The sequence below is a fragment of the Podarcis melisellensis genome (genome assembly GCF_964234715.1).
Source record: "Podarcis melisellensis genome assembly, chromosome: 1".
Classification (NCBI taxonomy): Eukaryota; Metazoa; Chordata; class Lepidosauria; order Squamata; family Lacertidae; genus Podarcis; species Podarcis melisellensis.
This window is the reverse complement of record NC_138528.1, coordinates 75249982-75270649: the sequence shown is the minus strand read 5'-3', so window position 1 is coordinate 75270649 and position 20668 is coordinate 75249982. Positions and strand designations below refer to the sequence as shown.

At 42.9% G+C, this 20668-nt stretch overlaps 1 protein-coding gene across 12 annotated transcripts in view; it reads right to left on the bottom strand.

Moving 5' to 3' along the window:
- The window catches only part of CHID1 (chitinase domain containing 1), a 138898-nt gene that overhangs the window by 85313 nt on the left and 32917 nt on the right, over positions 1-20668 (bottom strand). For 9 of the 12 annotated variants that reach the window (XR_014171075.1, XR_014171076.1, XR_014171077.1 and 6 more), the window contains 2 exons: positions 10965-11066; positions 7691-7846 (listed from right to left, as the gene is read on the bottom strand). Coding sequence is in view for 7 of the 12 variants with exons in the window: in XM_081922438.1 (XP_081778564.1) it covers positions 7691-7846; positions 10965-11066 (258 nt within the window). In the remaining 5 variants the exon portion in view is untranslated. Of the gene's footprint in view, positions 1-4745; positions 4839-7690; positions 7847-10964; positions 11067-20668 lie in introns of all 12 variants that reach the window. The other 3 variants (XR_014171073.1, XR_014171074.1, XM_081922439.1) reach the window with 2 other exon arrangements.

Here is a 20668-nt window from a genome sequence, read left to right as displayed (position 1 = left end):
CACTTACTAGAAAAGATAATTAGTGAAGGTGCAGAAATGGATCAAAAAGTTGTGTGATCAAGCAATCATGCAAAAGTGACAGTAGCCCAAGATGCTGAATCAGGTAGCAAGCAAATGCTATTTTTTTAAAAAAATAATAACATTTATTACTTTTAAAAATTACAGAAAAGGAAAAGAAAAGAAAAGAAGACAAGAGAGAAAAAAAGACAAAACAAAAAGCAAATGCTAAAGGCCAAGCGAATCTAAATTCCACCCTACAGTTAAAGGGGGAGAGGAAGTGCTGTGTGTGTGTGTGTGTGTGTGTGTGTGTATAGATCAGTGTTTCCCAACCTTTTTTGGGCAAAGGCACACTTGTTTGATGAAAAAAATCTCGAGGCACACCACCATTACAGCCCCGTGACGTCAGCACGCAGCGTCACGCCAGGAGGGACGCACGAAAGTGTAACTTTCAATTTTTTTCCCTCCCCCTTGCCGGGGAACCTCCAAGCTTTAGGGGTGGGGGGGGAGGAGGCAGCAAAGCGAGGGACTGAGGGACTCCTCCAACGACAAGGGTTGGGGAAGAAGAGAAAGTTATAGTTGTTTTTTAAAAAATGATAATTTCATTGTTCTGTTTTTTTGTAAACCGCTTTGAAGTGTTCCTTCTCGGCACGCCCCCCCCACCCGACAATCAAGCAGCGTATCAATTCCATGAAGCACCAAATGCAGGCGCGTCTCAACTCACGTCTCGGAAGTGGGTGAGGCCGCGCTCGCCCAGGGCGCTGAGACACTCGTAGGCCGAGCCCGCCTGGAGGAAGAGCTGCGCCAGGCACATCGCCTCGCTGCGGAAGAGGGAGCCCATGGCGGAGGGCGCCCAGGCCGGGCCTGAGGAGGCGCAGCGGCGGGAGCGGCAGAGGCGGCGTCACCGCTCTCCTCGGCGCCGCCTCCGCTCCGCCGTCGCCGCTGCTGCCGTCCCGCTGCGGAGGCGGCTCCGGGGACTGGCGGGTCCCCCGCTGCCCGGTGCCATGGAGAGGAGGCAGGCGAGGGAGACGGAGACCCGAGTGGCCCCAAGTCCCGCGGCTTCCGGCTTCTCCTCGCAAGTCCAGGCGCCACCGAGAGAGAAGGGGCGGGGAAAGCCTAGAGCGGCCAACCGCACGCTCACCTCGGAAGTTCTGGTCAATAAGACAGCGCCATTGGCCCGGGCGCTCTGCCCCTCGGCACCTCTATGGCTGGCCCGAATACCGAGCGAGAAGCGGTTTCGTCTCTGTGGTAGGGAGGAGCAAAGAAGGGCCCAGCCAGGCGGGCCGAACGAAAGCGAGCCCAGAGTTCCTGTGCTTCCCTGGTGGGGCCGGCCATTGCCTTTCCCTTGGGCAGGGCGAGGGAATTCCCAGGCTGCAGCCTCTCGCGCTGGTGCCTCAAAGGCCTTTGCCTTTCCCGTGTCACATGTGGAAAAGGGGGCTGGATCCAGTGACGCAACTCGGAAAACTGTTAGGGAAGCCAGAGCAGGAAAGTGAGTGGGAGGCGGCGTCGCCGCTTTAACCCACGTTTCCTTTTTGAAAGAGAAACCAGTGTTTCCCAACCTTTTTTGGACTCGCTCGCGGCACACCAGGCAACAGCTCGCGGCACATTAGTGTGCCGTGGAACACCGGTTGGGAAACACTGGTATAGATCACAAGCTCTGTAGCCTGCAACAGCATCCAGGAAACTAAACTAACTTGCAAGCAGATGCAGAAGGAATTCTCAAATGTCAGACATAACAAATAAAGGAGCATTTACAGACTCACACTCAGCAGGATCTCCATTTGGCTAAAACTTTAAAGTTTTAAAGGTAACCGTTTAGCAAGCTGTGTCCTCTGAACTTTATGTAGAGGAAATAGCAAAAAATAAAAGATATCCTCAAAGGTCTTCCTTAACCCCCCCAAACATCCAATGAAGGTGAACTATTAACTGAACAACAAATGCTATATATTACGTCTGCTAGTTTCTTAGCTTTGTGGTCACTGATCTTTTATATGCCCCCAAGACACAAAAGGAGCAAAGCAAGGGCACTAAGTATGGGTGGATGTCAATGTGGTGCTAAGTAAGGTATGGGAAAAAATAAATGCCATGGTACACCTGAAACAGCAGAACCGGACACCTTCATCTGTCCCTGCTGCAACAAAACATGTTTCTCCTGTATCGGTCTCTACAGTCACAGCAGGCACTTTAACTCTCCAACAGTTTGACTTCACCCCTGAAGGCACACTCATCCATTGTTTCCCGAGACAGATGCGTGCCAACCATCCAGTGGGAAGTCCCACTGCACAAGCAGAACTCTTTCTGAGCATGAAACAACTTACTGTAGAAAATTTGGAAAATATTTATTCCATCTTTTAGGGCTTGCTCACCTATGACTGTTTGTATAATGATTGCATCCAGATGAAGCCAGACTCTTTTACCTGCTTCATTCTTTCCTTCGCACAAAGAAGTCAGGAAATGTTCAGCTAATTCTGAAGCAGGAAACTGTGGTTAATAGCTTCTGAAAAAGCAATGGTATTAATTAAGCCAATTTAAATCATGCTTTCATATCTGGGCTTTTAAGGAAACTACTGTTTCCTGTTGCAATAGAACTACAGAACTGTGATTAACTGAATCCTTCCTGGCTTGTTTTCCAGTTTGTATAAGGGAGGAACAAAGTGACTGTAAGTGAGAATCAGCTAACTGAGCCAATATATGATCGAAACATAGTCAGAGACTGTGGCTTGCACACATGGATGAGCTATCATAGGTAGGCAGGACTTTGAAATTACCTCACAAAACTCAAATACAATACTTTGCCCAAGAAGTCAGTTCACACATTCAGCCACAGTCATTTGTTGAGAAATCAATTGATATGCATGCCAAGTGTGAACAAGTCCTTAGAAGCTATTCTGTATTTCTGATTGAAGCTCCAGTTACCAGAAGCATGGATGAAGAAGAAGAAGAAGAAGAAGAAGAAGAAGAAGAAGAAGAAGAGGAGGAGGAGGAGGAGGAGGAGGAGGAGGAGGAGGAGGAGGAGGAGGAGGAGTTTGGATTGGATTTCACTCCCTTTAAGGAGTCTCAAAGCGGCTAACATTCTCCTTTCCCTTCCTCCCCCACAACAAACACTCTGTGAGGTGAGTGGGGCTGAGAGACTTCAAAGAAGTGTGACTGGCCCAAGGTCACCCAGCAGCTGCATGTGGAGGAGCGGAGACGCGAACCCGGTTCCCCAGATTACAAGACTACCGCTCTTAACCACTACACCACACTGGCTCTTTACCCACAGTTAAGGCTGTGCAGGAGGCATAAGCTACAAAGTGTAAGCCAAAGTTACTGCAAATGCAAACTTTGGCAATTACAGGGCTTTTCTCATTTTCAGTTAATTAAGTTTTAGAAAATAAAAGGACTAAATGACCAAAGAACATCTGTTTCTATGGACCTTTATTAACCCCAATATGCAGTGCTATCTATCGGGTTTGGCAATTATGAAACCTAATAAAATTTACAGGAAAGGGGATGTTTTTCACTTCATTCAATTGCACCTCACTAAGCATATTAAAGACAAGCAAAGCATAGCAGTTGACTAGTCCATTGATTATAAAGCACAACACCCATAGGCTATATGTCGAAAGAGGAAATGTCTTATCTCACTTTAAGGAAACACACACAAAAATTTCAGTACAGCATTTCCCAACTGATGATACATATTCAGCCCAACAACTGTAAATGTGCCATTTCAATGTTCCCTGTAAAAGGACTGTGGCGCAGCTCAGAGGCAACAAGAGCCCACAGTTCATCCAATATATGAATGAACTGAAGTGAGTCTCACAAATTCATTCCCTCTCCCTTTTTCAGTTCTTTCACAGCCACAAGGAGGAGATTGGAAGCTTCTGCTTTAACAAACAACAACAAATCAGTTTCCGATGGCATCCAAGCACAAGGAAATGTTATTTAGTTAAACTATGGTTAGTAAGAACATTATAAACATTGTGACCGAACCTGGTTGATATCCATAGCTACTGCTCATGATGGCTGCATGCTACCTACCTCCAGGATCAAAGGCAATATGCCTCTGCATGCCATTTGTTGGGAGACACAAGTGGTAAGGGGACGGCTGCATTCATCTCCTGCTTGTGGGCTTCCCACAGATATCTGGTGAACCACCATGAGAACATGAAGCTGGAGGAGATGCCCTTGTGGCCTGATCCAGCAGAGCTTTTTGTATGTTCTTAGAATTCTCTATGAACTCAGCTGCAGTGTTGTGCCTGCCAATATGCAGCCAAATGGTTAAGCCTCTGGCAAAGCCGCCCTTGCTATTCACATGGGACAGGCATATTTAAGAGCCCTTGCCTGTATACCAAGTTGCACACAAGAGGCAAGGGCAATAGATGCAGCAACAACACCGTCCCAGAAAGTGTAAGTATGTGGATAATACAAGTGTTACCAATATCTGCTCTCTGTAGAAGTGATTGACAAAACCTGGGAAGACTCAGGAATGATTGTGCACCTGCTGTTCTACAGTGGTGGTGTCAAGAGTCCCTGCCCTCTATCATCTATTTCATCAACCATACAAATTTCTCTATCTTCATCTTATTTGCCAAAATTGTGGTGCCAAATGTCTTCTGATTTTGAATAAGATGCAGCTAGCAAAAATATCCTCAACAGCATTATTCAATGACTTCATTCACTGCACAAGGCTGAAAGCAACCAATCGGTGTGAATATGCAAATAGACCACACTCTGCCCAGCCAGCTGCCTTCACTGAGCCTCACCTGTTAGTACAATCCTAAGCATAACGATCCAACACTAACTCCCAATGAGTTCAGAGGAGCTTGCTCCTAGGAAACAAGCTGTGTCTACTTATTCTAACATGAAAAGAAAAGTATTATGTAATTTAACTCTATTTTGACACCAGTCAAAATATAATTTCAAATCAATATATTACATTACCTTTGTATCCCTGTTGCGGTTATGACCTTGGAAACACGTCCATATCTCCCCACAGATATGTTGCTGTAAACAAACCATTGCTGCAAGCAAGCCACACCTAATAATTTTACTGGTACATCTGCTCATCACCACCCCAAATATTGGGGGGTCCTGTTCTCCACCCCACTAAGGTCACTTGCAGTAATACCTTTAACATTCTTCATTACCATAATTTGCAGGGAAGCTCTCACCTCTAGCCTTTCTAAGTATCGCTTTTTATTACCCACTATTTACAGCATGGCAGGCGGCCAATAAAGCTCTCAGGGGAATTCTGCACCCTTACACAGTTTGCAAAGAATCTTCCTTTGTCTTTGAACAGCACAATTCAATGTCAAATCTCTTAAATTTTTCAACTTACAATTTATTATATCAAACCTTCTTTAGTGTGTAAACCGACATAAAAGACCCACTCAAGATTCTTTTAAAGACGTTAAGGGCACACAGCCTGATTTTAGAGTCAGTTTTGAAGATATTTCAATATGTCCTCATTGACACAAAAGGAGCTATTACATTTGCACTTTCACTGAAGTTAATCTATGAAACGTTTGATGTGCTTCTCTCTTAGTTTCATAGGGCAAATAGTTACGCTTTGTTATATTTAACTGGAGGACTTCAGATAAACCTAAAAAAAAGAGAAATGACTTGCAGATTCTGCACTTAGGAAGGAGAGGGAAATGGAATTAAGGTGGAAAGGGAGGAGCACACCCCTTTGAGTGTGCACACCCTGACAGCTGGGAATGGCTTTCTCACCAAAAATGTTTTATCACATAGCTCAATAAAGTTCCACACTAGGCACAAAATACATGTGTGTGACTGAGCACTTTACCCAGCCTTTCAAAGTATTTCAGAAAATGCCTGATCACAATATTGCTCAAATTAAAGGCATTTTTGCTATGTGGTAGATAGGGTAGGCAAGGCACTAGTAACTAGGGACTGCCAACCTTTTTGGGCCCAGGAATATATGCAAACCAGAGAGACTGTTGTGAGCACCATACACACAAACCGCAGCCAAGCACACACCACGACCCATTCCACTGGCTACAACCAAATGCTTATTTCAAACCAACCTTCAGGGTGGGGGTGATGATGATGATGATTTATACCCCACCCATCTGGCTGGAGCTCCCCAGCTACTCTGGGTGGCTCCCAACAGAATATTAACAGCACGATAAACATCAATCCTGAAAAACTTCCCTAAACAGGGCTGACTTCAGATGTCTTCTAAAGGTCAGATAGTTGTTTATTTCCCTGACATCCACAGGGCAGGTGCCACCACCGAGAAGGACCTCTGCCTGGTTCCCTGCAACCTCACTTCTCGCAGTGAGGGAACCGCCAGAAGGCCTTAGGAGCTGGACCTCAGTGTCCGGGCTGAATGAGGTGGAGACACTCCTTCAGGTATACTGGGCCGAGGCTGTTTAGAGCTTTAAAGATCAGCACCAACACTTTGAATTGTGCTCGCAAACGTACCGGGAGCCAATGTAGGTCTTTCAGGACCGTTGTTATGTGGTCTCCTCGGTGAGGAGAGGGGACAAAGGAACCTGGTGGGTGCCATGGAAGGCCCCTGCAAAACCATGTGTGATGGCCACTATGTTGACAATCCCAGGAGAAGTATTCAGAAGCGCAAAGGACATATTTAAGCTCAAGAGTGTTGCTGTGTATCTGGGCTGCTATTAAGAGGGCTACAATTCCCAAAGCTGACACATAATAAATTATTGTCTAGTGCATGAATTTAATAAGAAGGTATGCTATCCATGTGCTGAATATTCAGCTGGAAATGTCTACAATTAGAACTTCATTTCATCTGCTGCAGAAATAACCTTCCATATTATTAAAGTTGCTCCCGTGCTAAGAGAATGAAAGGCTGAAGAATTCCACAGCGCTATGACCGTATTATTACAAGGCCAGTCCAGGACTCAGTGACAAGGCTGTTTACCCTTTAGCCCATTGCCAGATCTTAATTCCAAACTAATTCTATACAGCCTTGCACTTGCCATAATTATGCACATCAGGCAAGAGAATAAAGACATACACATTGAACATAGTTATGTTAGGGGCTGGAACGTGGACCTGGGGAGAAGGTTAAGAAACAGAAATCCCAGGGGGCAGGGTAGCTGAAGTAGACAGAAAAGGTATGGACCAGAGTGGAGACAGGTAGAATGTGCAGAGCCCTTGGGTGGGAAAATGTGCCAAAGAGGCATGGGGTTAAAAAGGAGGAACCAGACAGGAAGAAAACCTGTTATTTCCATTTGTTTGCTGTGTTTGCATATAAAGTGGGGAGTGTAGGGTGTAACAGCAACCCCAACCCCAAATTTGTTGTTCCAGGCACTTTTCTCCATTCTTGACTAACGTCTCCCCATATTTGTGCTATGACTTTCAGTTCCATTAAGTGCCAATATTCACTGAATTATCTAACTCCAGGTGAGAATCTAAGTTGGGCAAGACCTTAAGTAATGCTTTAAGGCCTATTTCAGCAAAGTAAAGACCTAGAGTGTTAGTTGATATAGTGGTGTTTTGTATTGTTTTGAATAAGCTTACTGTTGTAGAATTGACTCCAGTACTATTTTAACATACCCTGGTATCTAAACTGCAATGAAGAGTAGCTGAAAATATTCTAAATAATAATCAATAAAAACATGCAATCAGATGGCTCTGTCACGTCTAACCTAGCCCCTATTTTCACTCAAGACACTAATAATAACAACAAAAGGCAGTTTTCTAGAAACCTTACTTGTTTCCAATTATTGGCTCTCCAGAAGCGCTCAGCGCCGAGTAGTCCATGCCATAAAAATTCAGTCCCAGAAGAATTTTACTTCTCCACTTGGCTTCTGGATCCAGCATTTGAACACACGCCCGCATCCAAGGTAGAGGGGAGTTAGGGCCAGGCCTGGAGATCAGCAGCAAAGAAATAAAATATGATGTCAAGGGACAGGTTTCAAAAAGAAGCAAAAGCATCTTAAACCAAACCTTTGCTCTAAGAAGATCCATAATCCCCAAAACAAACTGTGTTGCTTGCTAGGAGAAAGGAACATAGAAGTTGTCTTGTAGTGAGTCAGGCCAATTGGTCCATCAAGCTCAGTATTGCCTACACTGACTGGTAGCAACTATTCAGGGTTTCAGACTAGAGACATTTGCAGACCCACCAAGAGATGTCAGGGATTGGTCATGGGTATTTCCTTGGATACTGAATGGATATTTCTAACACTCCCGTCTTGGAGAGACAAACTGTAAGGTAAAGGTAAAGGTAAAGGTAAAGGTAAAGGTAAAGGTACCCCTGACCATTAGGTCCAGTCACGGACGACTCTGGGGTTGCACATTCATCTCACTCTATAGGCCGAGGGAGCTGGCGTTTGTCCGCAGACAGCTTCCGGGTCATGTGGCCAGCATGACTAAGCCACTTCTGGCGAACCAGAGCAGCTCATGGAAACACTGTTTACCTTCCCGCCGGAGCGGTACCTATTTATCTACTTGCACTTTGACGTGCTTTCAAACTGCTAGGTGGGCAAGAGCTGGGACAGAACAATGGGGGCTTATCCCATCGTGGGGATTCGAACCGCCAACCTTCAGATCAGCAGCAAGCAATTACATACTATTTCAGAAAGCATTACTTAATTAACTTTTCAACTTGTTTCCACTGCTGTTATTTCATGTTTGATTACATTTTATATGGTTTTCTTATATTGTTTTTATCTTGTAAGCCACCTTGATTGGGCATTTTGCCTACGAAAGTAGGATATGCCACCTGCCAGTCATCTCAGCCTGGCAGAATCCGAGACCAAGGTGAAGAGTTGGTGGAAGAAGATTGGAAAATTTATTTACAGAAACATTGTAAGATTCAGGAATGCTAGAAGGATGTTGGAATGAAGTAATGTGGTTTTAGCAGAAACGATATAAAAGATTAGGTAAAAATTGATTATTTTTTTTAATTGGTGAAACGAGAATGTAAAATTATAGTACACTAAGATAAATTATTAGGATAAAAACCAAGCTGGAAAGGATTTGCTGAAATATTTAATTGAACTAAAATACAAAAAAGGGAGGTGTGAGGAGGTCAGGGAAACAAGTAAATGAAAGACAAGACATGGAAAGATGGAAATGTTTTTAATTGTTTTTACTTTTCTGTATTTTGTATTTTCTGCTCTCTTTTTTATTTTTATTTTCTTTCTTTTTTCTTCTTCTCATTTTTGTAACTTTTTTGAAATTTTAATAAATATTTTTTTTAAAAAAAGGAAAGTAGGATATGGATGTTAGCATAAACAAGTATATAGAACCACTCAGAAGCAATGTTTATAAAAGAACCCAGAAAATTATACAGTCTTGTATCTCTAAAAAGGCATGCTGTATTTCTGTACATACCAGCAACCTTGTACCTGGCATTGCTCAGGTAAAGGGACCCCTGACCATTAGGTCTAGTCATGGCCGACTCTGGGGTTGCTTTATTAGCTGAGGGAGCCGGCGTACAGCTTCCAGGTCATGTGGCCAGCATGACTAAGCCGCTTCTGGCGAACCAGAGCAGCAAACGGAAACGCCGTTTACCATCCCGCCGGAGCAGTACCTATTTATCTACTTGCACTTTGATGTGCTTTCGAACTGCTAGGTTGGCAGGAACAGGGACCGAGGAACGGGAGCTCACCCCGTATTGGGATTCGAACCACCGACCTTCTGATCAGCAAGTCCTAGGCTCTGTGGTTTAACCCACAGCGCCACCCGCATCCCTCAGGAAGTGTAAGAACCCCTCAAAATCAGTGCCCTTTTGAAATCATTAGTTAAAATCAGTGCAGTTTTGAAAGGGTCAGTCTGTTGTTTCAATTAAAAATTGCATTTAATTGTATCTGAACATAGACAAAAAACTTAAACCCAGGCACCATCATCTCAGTATCTCAACACGAGTCCAAATGCACAGCAAACAGCTTTCTAAAATATATAGATGTACACAAAACTAGGTCCAGCATTCTGCACACATACAGTTTTTCTATGTTCCAAACATGTCATTTTATATTTGTATTTTCAAGTACGCTTCAACCAATTCAAGTAAAGTGTTGCTGTTGTTTTTTTAAGAAAGGATCCTTGCATCCTTGACAGTTTACCTTCTGTTGTAACATTCTCCTTGCCTCTTTTCAATATGCCTACCATTGGCGGAAGGCATCTGAAATTTTAAAAGTCCTAAAGGAAAAAAGCAGTACATTCTATGTAATATGGAATTCTGTTTGTACATTTCTTGGACAAGCCACTGGATGATTTCCCTTATCTTGTGTGCGCACTTCAAACTGACATTCGAGATAACTAGATACAAATCCTTAAGACACCATTTGATAAAGTGGGAAGAAAATATAAGGGTGTATAGAGAGCAACTGTCAGAACTGTTTCAAAGCAAAGAGGGAGAAAACGTAAAATGCAAGATTCCTTTTTTAGTTCTTCATCCTCAGAAGCCATATTGGACAGGGATTTTAGAGGCTTATTTGCCAATCCAAGAACAGATATAAGAAAAGCTAATACAGGCAAGCCAAAAAAAATGGTAGCCAATGGATGATATACACCTAACCAGGCATTGCCAAACCTGGCCCTCAAGCTGTTTTGGGACTACAACTCCCATCATTCCTAGCTAACAGGACCAGTGGTCAGGGATGATGGGAACTGTAGTCCCAAAACAGCTTGAGGGCCAAGTTTGGCAATGCCTGAACCATACTCATACTAGACTAACTGAAATTAACAGACAAGATCCCTGTCCATTGATTTCAATGGGTCTCCTCTTGAGTAAGGCCAATGGTAGGTAATGCCCAATATATTTACTATGCAATCTCAAATGAAATGCTGAGGTGAGGAGAAGTATACCATAAAGAAAGATAATAATGAAGTTTAAAAAATAAATAAAGCCTGGAATCTGCCCACTCCTCTTCTAAAGGGTACTGATTAATTAGTGAGCTCCAGGTATGTTTTCTGATGTCACTACTACATCCCTAAAAGCCAGTTCAGTATACTATTGTTTTCCACTGTCATTGCCTTACCGTTGAGGTGCTGAATAATCATATGTCATGAGGCTGAAGCTGTCCACTATTGGGGCTAGCTGATCAAATTCTTTCTTTGTGAAACTTCCCAGCTGGTTGGTTCTTAAAGAGAGAGAGAGAAAGAGAGAGAGAGGTTTATTTATATAAGGTCGTCAGCATGTCTGGTGCTTTACAGAGTACAAGAGGACCAGTCCCTGTCCTGAGGAGCATACAGTCTTTACATTTGACACAGGGGAATCAACAGGGTAAACTGGGAACAAAGATGCAGTAGTTTCAGTTGCATAAGAACATAGTGAGAGACTGGGTTGGATCAATACAAAGGCTCATCTAGTCCAGCATTCTGTTCTCACACTGCCCACCAGATGCCTATGGGAAGTCCACAAGCATGGGAAGTCAAATAGTATTGTCCCTCATTTATGGGCTCAGTAACAGTACAACATGGTAACTAGCAGGTTGCCAAACGTTTCACAGAAAATATGGGCTTTGAGGAGGAATTTGAAGGAAGTTTATCTCCCCTCATTTGTTCTTCACATGGGCTTTGAGGAACTCTGGAAATGGCTTTGCCCCTGGCCTAGAGAACCCTCCCCCCCAATCCACTTAGGCCTAGACCCAACTGAAATTAACTGGGACATCTGTAACTCTTCTTTGGGTATGAACCAGGCTTCTAAATGTCTTGGCCAGGAAGGGTTAGAGTATTTTATGGGGAAACCAGGAACTAGAGATAATGTGCTCAAGTTCCAGAGCAACATATATTACTGGGCTTCTTGTCTGAAAATCCTGACCTTGGATGGAAGGGGAAGTAGAAGAAAGAAGATCAGAGGACTTTGCTTCTGCACTTGGAATTACTCTACATCCTAGTTCTAAATATTTGCACCCCTTTGATGGAATCACAATTCCCTTGCAGTAGTTAAAATACAGTGGTACCTCGGGTTACATACGCTTCAGGTTGCATACGCTTCAGGTTACAGACTCTGCTAACCCAGAAATATTACCTCAGGTTAAGAACTTTGCTTCAGGATGAGAACAGAAATCGTGCAGCAGGAGGCCCCATAACTAAAGTGGTGCTTCAGGTTAAGAACAGTTTGAGGTTAAGAACGGACCTCTGGAACGAATTAAGTACTTAACCCAAGGTACCACTGTATCATGCTAGTACCATTGAAGTAGCCTCAGCTACAGCACTTTGTTGGAGAGTGAAGCCTTAAAATGAGGGCACTGGTTAATGTTTTGTTTACCTCTGGACCAAGTTTACATTTAAATGGAAATGAATCCCAACCTTCCCCAAAGGCTCAGGATGAATCAACATTTTGAGACGTCAGAATATGATAATGTAATAAATAATACACTCTTCCAAACATCACAGTGCTAAAGGCACAAACCATAATGCTGAAATCCCAAACCCTCAATGCAAAGCGTGGGAAATCTGTCAAGTGCCAGTAAAAACCCACACTGATGTGGTCCAATCAGACACTTGCATTCTGCCTTCCCCACCCAGGCCAACATAACCCATAAGACTTGTACTTTTGCCACTGCCAATTTTTTGGCTTGCTCCCAAAAAATTGTGTCGCACTGCAGCCTCAAGATGGAACTAGATGTAATGCTACTCACACAAGTATTTATTTGGTTCCAGTCATGAAATGCCTCCCATAAAATATCTTGAAGAGGTTTCACAGCGAAGACCAAAAAAAAATCATCAAAACAATTCCATATGTACACAAACAAATTCAGATCCAATACAGAAACAGGGTAGGATAAAAGGTTTGTTGAAAGAAAAAATGTATTTGCTAGGTGCCAGAAAGACAACAGAAGCAATGCCTGTCAAATCTGTAATGGGAGGGAATTCCAAAGCAGAGGCGCCACAATGCTAAAGGTCCAATTCTTTACATTTGTGCAGATGGTATCTGCAGGAGACTTCTTCGGCTGATTGCAGTGATGGATATAAGGGTTGAGATAATATTTTAGATTTCCCTTAGCTCAGCAGCAAATTGGCAGCCAGTGTAACTACAGTCACAGCAGTGTGAATGGCATTTTCACCACAGATAAAATAGCAGGCAGGGGCCACTCCATGCTTCCTGTTTGCACTGGGAGTGAAGTTTCCATTTATGTTAAAAGAAGTTTTCTTTCCAATGCAAACACCAGGGAGGGCAAGAGATGAACTTGTGGATGCTTACAGGGAAGGCCCTGAAGAGCCTGTCCTGGTTAAATGGCTTGACTATGTGGGGCATCCAAGATTTCACCCTTAGTCTCTATGGAAAGCATGACTAAAAGGGAACCACTTTTAGGACAACCTGTTTAAGCATAAAAGGTAAAGGGACCCCTGACCATTAGGTCCAGTCGTGACTGACTCTGGGGTTGCGGTGCTCATCTCGCTTTACTGGCCGAGGGAGCCGGCGTACAGCTTCCAGGTCATGTGGCCAGCATGACTAAGCCGCTTCTGGTGAACCAGAGCAGTGCACGGAAACTCTGTTTACCTTCCTGCGGGAGCGGTACCTATTTATCTACTTGCACTTTGACGTGCTTTTGAACTGCTAGGTGGGCAGGAGCTGGGACCGAGCAACGGGAGCTCACCCCGTCGCGGGGATTCGAACCGCCGACCTTCTGATCGGCAAGTCCTAGGCTCTGTGGTTTAACCGACAGCACGACCCGCGTCAAAAAAAGTTCTGCTAATTTCAGTGAAACCCACTTTTAAAGTATCTACACTGTCAGTATATTTCTAATACACAAAAATGCTATGTTCCTTGAAACTGAGCTTCTTTAAAAAAATGAAATTATCCAAGTGCATTCACAATACATTCAGAACACAATAGAAGCTAACAGACCAGAGCAGAAGCAAAGCATCGGTTTTTTACTGAATATAGAAAGAGTCAGAAACTGACATTAAATTAATAGAAAACAAGCACATTACCAGCCTTCTGTTTACATACACACATTTGAATTTTTTGCCTTGTTCAATTAAAGGGTTCCAACACAGAAACCTCAGGCCTAAGCTGCTATTAAAATAAAATCTAACCCTTTGGAATCATTTAATTCTTACACAATTCTTCTTCACAGCCAGTCTCCAGAGGTGTTAATTTAGTCATGAAGCATCATTTTAAAAAAGCGAACCAGGACAAGTGATTAACAGCGGCATTTCTAAGCACACTTTCCTCAGTGGAAGCACCACCACTGAAAACAATGAGAATGTATCCTGAATAAACATGCATAGAATTACATGGCACATCTATCATTATTCTTGCGTAACTGGGCATGTGAGATAGGAAACAGGCAGATTACAACTGCTACAACCAGCAACTGCTTACAGAATGTCAAAACTGGATTATTAATGATAATATTTAATTACAGACAGATGGCACCTTTCCCTACTAAATGTAAAGGGCAATATAGGAAGCCCCATGCACATACATCTATACCCACATAGGCCGCCCTCAGAATGAAGCCAAACACATAGTAGCAGGGGTGCATGTTTGGGAGATGCAGATGTGCTTAGGGGCAGGGCCAACAGTATGAATTCTCACTACCCCCCTTATGCATTCAGTACCCATTGGGACCATATGCCTGAATAAGTCTAGTCAGTCTCCTCCTTCTGTGCAATCTGCAGACTAGATTTTAGTTTAGTTTAGGTCAGCTCCTTCTAACAGGTATCTGAAGTCAAATGTTAAATAGTGAAAACCACAGAAGAGGATCATTACAAGATAACCAGTCAACCAACAAAAACCATGGTTGTGGAGCTAAAGATTTCTTAAACATTATCAAGTACTTTTCTTCTGTATAAATATTTTTAAATGGTACAAGAAAGGTATCTGAACACGGAGATTGCAATCCATGATCGTAATTCTGGGTACATACCGATATGGTGCCTAAATGCTTTAAACCATGGAGCAAACAACAGCAGTTGGGAAAGGAAAATTTGGGGAAACAGCAGGCATGGAATAGTTAACGACCTCTTCCCACAGGACAACCTTGATCCAATCTTCAGCCTCTCAACTGGCATTCTGATCTTTAAACATACATGTCCCATGGCACATCTACTTTGGCAATAATAGGCAATACTTTGACTAATAGTAGGAAAGCTACAATATAAGCACTTGGAGCAGGATTCAACTTACCCATTCTGCTAGTGGAAGCCGGTGTAAGGACTCCTGCTAGCACAATGGAGCTTCCCCCACCCATTGGGTTGGGAGAACCCCCAAAACAACTCATGGGGGGGGGGGGGGAGAAAAGGGTGACCATTCCATTGGGCAAGCAGAAAGATCATCATTCATATTCCAATTGTGACATTCAAAAGATTGTGCTGACGGATCAGTCTCGTAAGTGCTACACTGAACGATCTTTAATTACAGAAGTTGCAGTAAGAAAGAAGAAGCACTTTTGAATGAAAAGTTGGGAACGAGAATACAAGCCACTTTAAAACTAAGTGTTCCCATTTCATGGGGCCATAAACTGCACTATGATGTAGTAATCAGCCCCGAAATAAATTCAGAGAAACAGATACCTTAGCCAGTGATAGGAAAAAACAATTGAGACTCCCGCTGCACCTTAAAAGCAAACAAATTTTAGGGCAGGTATATTTTTAATAGTTACAAAAGAGGCTCCAAAGCCTAGCCTCAAAATATAAATTAGTTAAATGAGAAAGGTTTGAGGGGCTGGGGAACCAGAACATTCAACCAGCTGAGGCAGTGCATTAGAAGCTAAAAACCACTTATCTGCTTAAAGGGTAACACAAATGCAATTTTGCACTGTCATCTCATTGGGCTGAAAGGGTATGTGCAACGATGCTGAACTAAAAATATGTCTGAGTGACATTTTTCAGTCAGGTCAGCAAGCCCAGAATATAAAGAACACAGTGGCAACAAAGGCAATTTGCCTCTGACAAGAGTTTAACGTGCGAGTGACTACTTTCTTTTGATGTACGCTGCAGCCACCTCATGTTCCAAGAACCAATAATTTAGTTGTCATATTAAGGAGCAGCACTTTCCCAACAGGAGTTCAAACATAAATTAAAAGCAGTCACCCCTTCCGGGACTTACTTGCACCCATCAGTCTTCATAGCAGTTATCTGGCATTTGCTGCACATTTAAATGGCAAGCACTGTACGAATGCGTAAAATGAAGGGCATCTGTTATGTTACAACAATCTAAGTGCCTAAAGGCAAAACAATTTCTTCCCCCAAACGTGGCAATATGCATTTGCAATGAATATATTGTTATCATTTCAGAGCGGGGGCAGGAGAGGAACACAGCTTCCTTTTATCATGCACTGCATTTTATTGTGCATTATATCACTTTACATAGGTTAGAGGAGCATAGCATTTAATGAAGCTGGGATGCATCTTTGTTAAGCCAAGGAAAACATTTTAATAAGCAACTTGTAACCTAAGTAACTCTTCCCCACCTACTTTATTATTGATTACACTAATTACTTGCAGCACACACATAAGGATCCCAGATAACTTGTTTTTCCTCTCGGTTGAAGAGAAAAAATATTTTCAATAAAGCTCATCAGATGAATCACATGAATAATGAGCTTTTATTTTAGCTCTCTGAACATTATTTAGTTGAGGCCAATACTGCCTCTAGGTGCAAAGCAAATGACGTACTCCAACTTAATATTCCCTTAAGTCAAGCATAGGAAACCTCTGGCTCTCCAAATGTTTTGATGTACTACAAATCCCATCATTGCTTGCTACTGAACATGCTGGCTGGGGCTGATGGGAGTTAGAGTCAAACAACATCTGGTAGGCCACAGGTTCCCCATCCTGGATTATGTGATTAGGATTGGCATGCTGTATTTTATTAATTACATCTGTATAGCACTCTTGAGAGTCCCATGGACTGCAAGAGGATCAAACCTATCCATTCTGAAGGAAATCAGCCCTGAGTGCTCACTGGAAGGACAGATCCTGAAGCTGAGGCTCCAATATTTTGGCCACCTCATGAGAAGAGAAGACTCCCTGGAAAAGACCCTGATGTTGGGAAAGATTGAGGGCATAAGGAGAAGGGGACGACAGAGGACGAGATGGTTGGACAGTGTTCTCGAAGCTACCAACATGAGTTTGACCAAACTGCAGGAGGCAGTGGAAGATAGGAGTGCCTGGTGTGCTCTGGTTCATGGGGTCACAAAGAGTCGGACATGACTAAACGACTAAACAACAACAACATAGCACCTTGGAGACATTTGGGTGTAAGGGGAGATTAAAAAATGTCAATACCTACATCGGCATGTGGTCTTCATGGCCAGTCTTCAGGCCAACAGCAACAGCATAAGGACACAGTGACCACCAGTCTCCCACTTATTCAGGCAGACAGAATTAGCATGTGGTCACAATGGCCAGTGTTCAGATCAGCAGCATCACCAAGGTCACAATTGTCAGTCTTTCTCCATCAGGCATAAAGATACTACCAAAATTAGGCTTGTAGCCAATATAACCAGTGTGGTATGTGCTTGGCTACAGTCGGTATGGTGCGCACAACCGTTTTTCTGGTTTGCAAATGTGTCAGGGGCCCAAAAAGTTTGGTGACCCCAGGTCTAAAGTGCAACCCAGCAGTCCTGGCATGGAACCCTGTGGGAAGCGGGTCAGGAACTGAGGAAAGGGAAGGATGTGAAGGCAGATGGGCCCTCCCCCTACCAACCAAGGCACAGGTGGACTGAATGCCCCTTAGCACAGGACACTCAGTAAACTATGTTGAATTGAGGGAGTACCTGCTTTTCCTACTTGCCCCATCATTTCCAGCTGATTTGGGAACAGCTGCTGATCTGTTTTGATATGGTTTTAGGAGGGTTTTTAGGTATCCAGTTCAGTTTCCTTTTCTAATGCCAGTGTTAGCCCAGGGATTGAAGTTAACAATTCCTTGTGGGAACAGTATATTGCAAGTTCTTAAAGAAATGGGAGTGCCTGATCACCTCATCTGCCTCCTGAGAAATCTCTATGTGGGACAAGAAGCTACAGTTAGAACTGGATATGGAACAACTGATTGGTTCAAAATTGGGAAAGGAGTACAACAAGGCTGTATATTGTCTCCCTGCTTATTTAACTTATATGCAGAATTCATCATGTGAAAGGCTGGACTGGATGAATCCCAAGCCGGAATTAAGATTGCCGGAAGAAATATCAACAACCTCAGATATGCAGATGACACAACATTTATGGCAGAAAGTGAGGAGGAATTAAAGAACCTTTTAATGAGGGTGAAAGAAGAGAGCGCAAAATATGGTTTGAAGCTCAACATAAAAAAAACTAAGATCATGGCCACTGGTCCCATCACCTCCTGGCAAATAGAAGGGGAAGAAATGGAGGCAGTGAGAGATTTTACTTTCTTGGGCTCCATGATCACTGCAGATGTTGACAGCAGTTACGAAATTAAAAGACGCCTGCTTCTTGGGAGAAAAGCGATGACAAACCTAGACAGCATCTTAAATAGCAGAGACACCACCTTGTCAACAAAGGTCCATATAGTTAAAGCTATGGTTTTCCCAGTAGTGATGTGTGGAAGTGAGAGCCGGACCATAAAGAAGGCTGATTGCCAAAGAATTGATGCTTTTGAATTATGGTGCTGGAGGAGACTCTTGAGAGTCCCATGGACTGAAGGTTCCCATGGACTGCAAGTTTGAACAAACTGCAGGAGGCAGTGGAAGACAGAACTGCCTGGCATGCTCTGGTCCACTGGGTCACGAAGAGTTGGACACGACTAAACGACTAAACAACAACAACATTAGCATATTTACCAATGTAACAAATAGTTGGTTATTATACAGGGTTGGGAGTAGAAAAGACAACCCAGGAAGCTGATCTTAAAAGCATTTGAGAAAAACTGGCTCAGACATGGCTGGTAAAATGAGAGGCAGGTGGTGGGGAAGAGAGGAAACTCTCACAGGGAATCAAACTAATCGCTTTACTGGTACCTAGCAAAAAATAATACACAATTTCAAAACAGGAAAACACTTAGTAAGGAATTTCTGCTGGGCAAATTTCATTGACCTCTGTATCTAATTGGTCTTTAAACCTGATTAGACCAACCTTTTTTCTTTTCTTTTTTTTACAACTAGGGAATAATTGGATCAACCTTTTATTAACAAAGAAAACCAAGGGAATAATTAGTTTAAAGACAGAAGAGCATGTGTAGAATATGTGTTTGGCTTTTTGCACGAAAGCCAAGCAAATTCCTCTCTAAAAGTGATACCATAAGATACAGAATGAAAAACTTGAGTCAATGGGCTTGAATAGCAAAACTATATGTGGGATACATTAAAGATACCATTATACCCTATGATGAAATATACCCTTTCACTGAAATGTTTGTGTTTTTTGAAAGTGAGGTCAAAGATTAATGCAAAAAAGGTGGGGGTTACTGCTCAATAGGAGAGTGCAATCTTCACTTTGGAAGCAAACCACCTATGAATTATCTGACTCATGACATTCCCAGAACCCCCATTATACAGGGGACAGTTATCTGAGGGCATGCACGGTATAAAATGAGATTGCTTAATACAATGTAATAGCTCAGCAGCTTCGTACATGGAATTAACCTTGCTCCTTAACTGCTGCCTCTGCCCATTTGGAGCTCATCTTAAAATTTTAAAAGAAAGATGACAACGAAACAGATCCCCTTTGGTGAAGAGGGAAGAAAAGCTCTGCATGCTACCAAGCAGATGCCTTCTTTTAAGAGGCAAAGAAGCTTCCATTTCTGATATTACCCAAAAACACTTTAAAATAGTGAGCATAAAACTAAAGCAATTCAGCATGGAAGAGAAAAGAGAGAGATGAACATTACCTGCTGCTCCTCCATACAGGCTTTTAACATAATTTCAGCTGATTTTTGTCTCCTTTTTCAAACACACCTAAAGAGAAGACCTAATTTTCTGTGAATATTCTATGCTGATTTGAAGGGTCTCATTCGTATAAGTGATTAAAGCCCATAAACTAGCTGGTGCTTAGTTTCTCCAGCTGAAATATCCTCAGTTTATCCAGTCATCTAAAATACACATAATGTGCATACAAATTGCTGTGTGCATGCATGAAGGGGCATTTCATGAGCCATAACAATCGCCATGACTCAAAGTCACCCTGCTATATATGGGTACAGCCATAGGACTGCAACCCGTTCTTCTGAATTGCATCCAGACTTAAATCTTTTTGTAAAACACTTCCAGGTTTTTCACAATCAAGCAATGTGTAAATTTCATGAAATAAATAAAAACAGCAGCCAAAAATACAACCATTAATGATAAAATGTAAGAGCAGCCCCACTGGACCATGCCAAAAGGTCAATTCAATCCTGCTTTCAACTTCCCACAATGCATACCCAGATTCTTCTGGAAGCCCAGAAGTGGAGCTTGAAGGCAGTAGCTATCTCCTTCTGATATTCCTCAGTGGTATACTACTGCCATCTGGAGATTCCGCACAGCCATAGTGGCTGCCATTGGTAGACCTCTCCTCCATACATTTGGTTGAATTCCCTTTTAAATCCATCTAAACAAAGGGCCATCTCCACAACTTGCGGCAGTGAATTAACTAAAACAATGATGCACTGTGAGAAGTGGTCTTCTCTCCTCGCTCCTGTGCCTCCCCACCAAAAACAATCCTGACTCTGTCAAAAACTAGCCCTCAAGATCTATCCAGTCAGCACAGCTAGATATTTTGGAACACTGTGTTTATGATATTGTACACCGTGTCTGCATTTCAGTGTCGAGAAGCCACATAAGATTGTTTG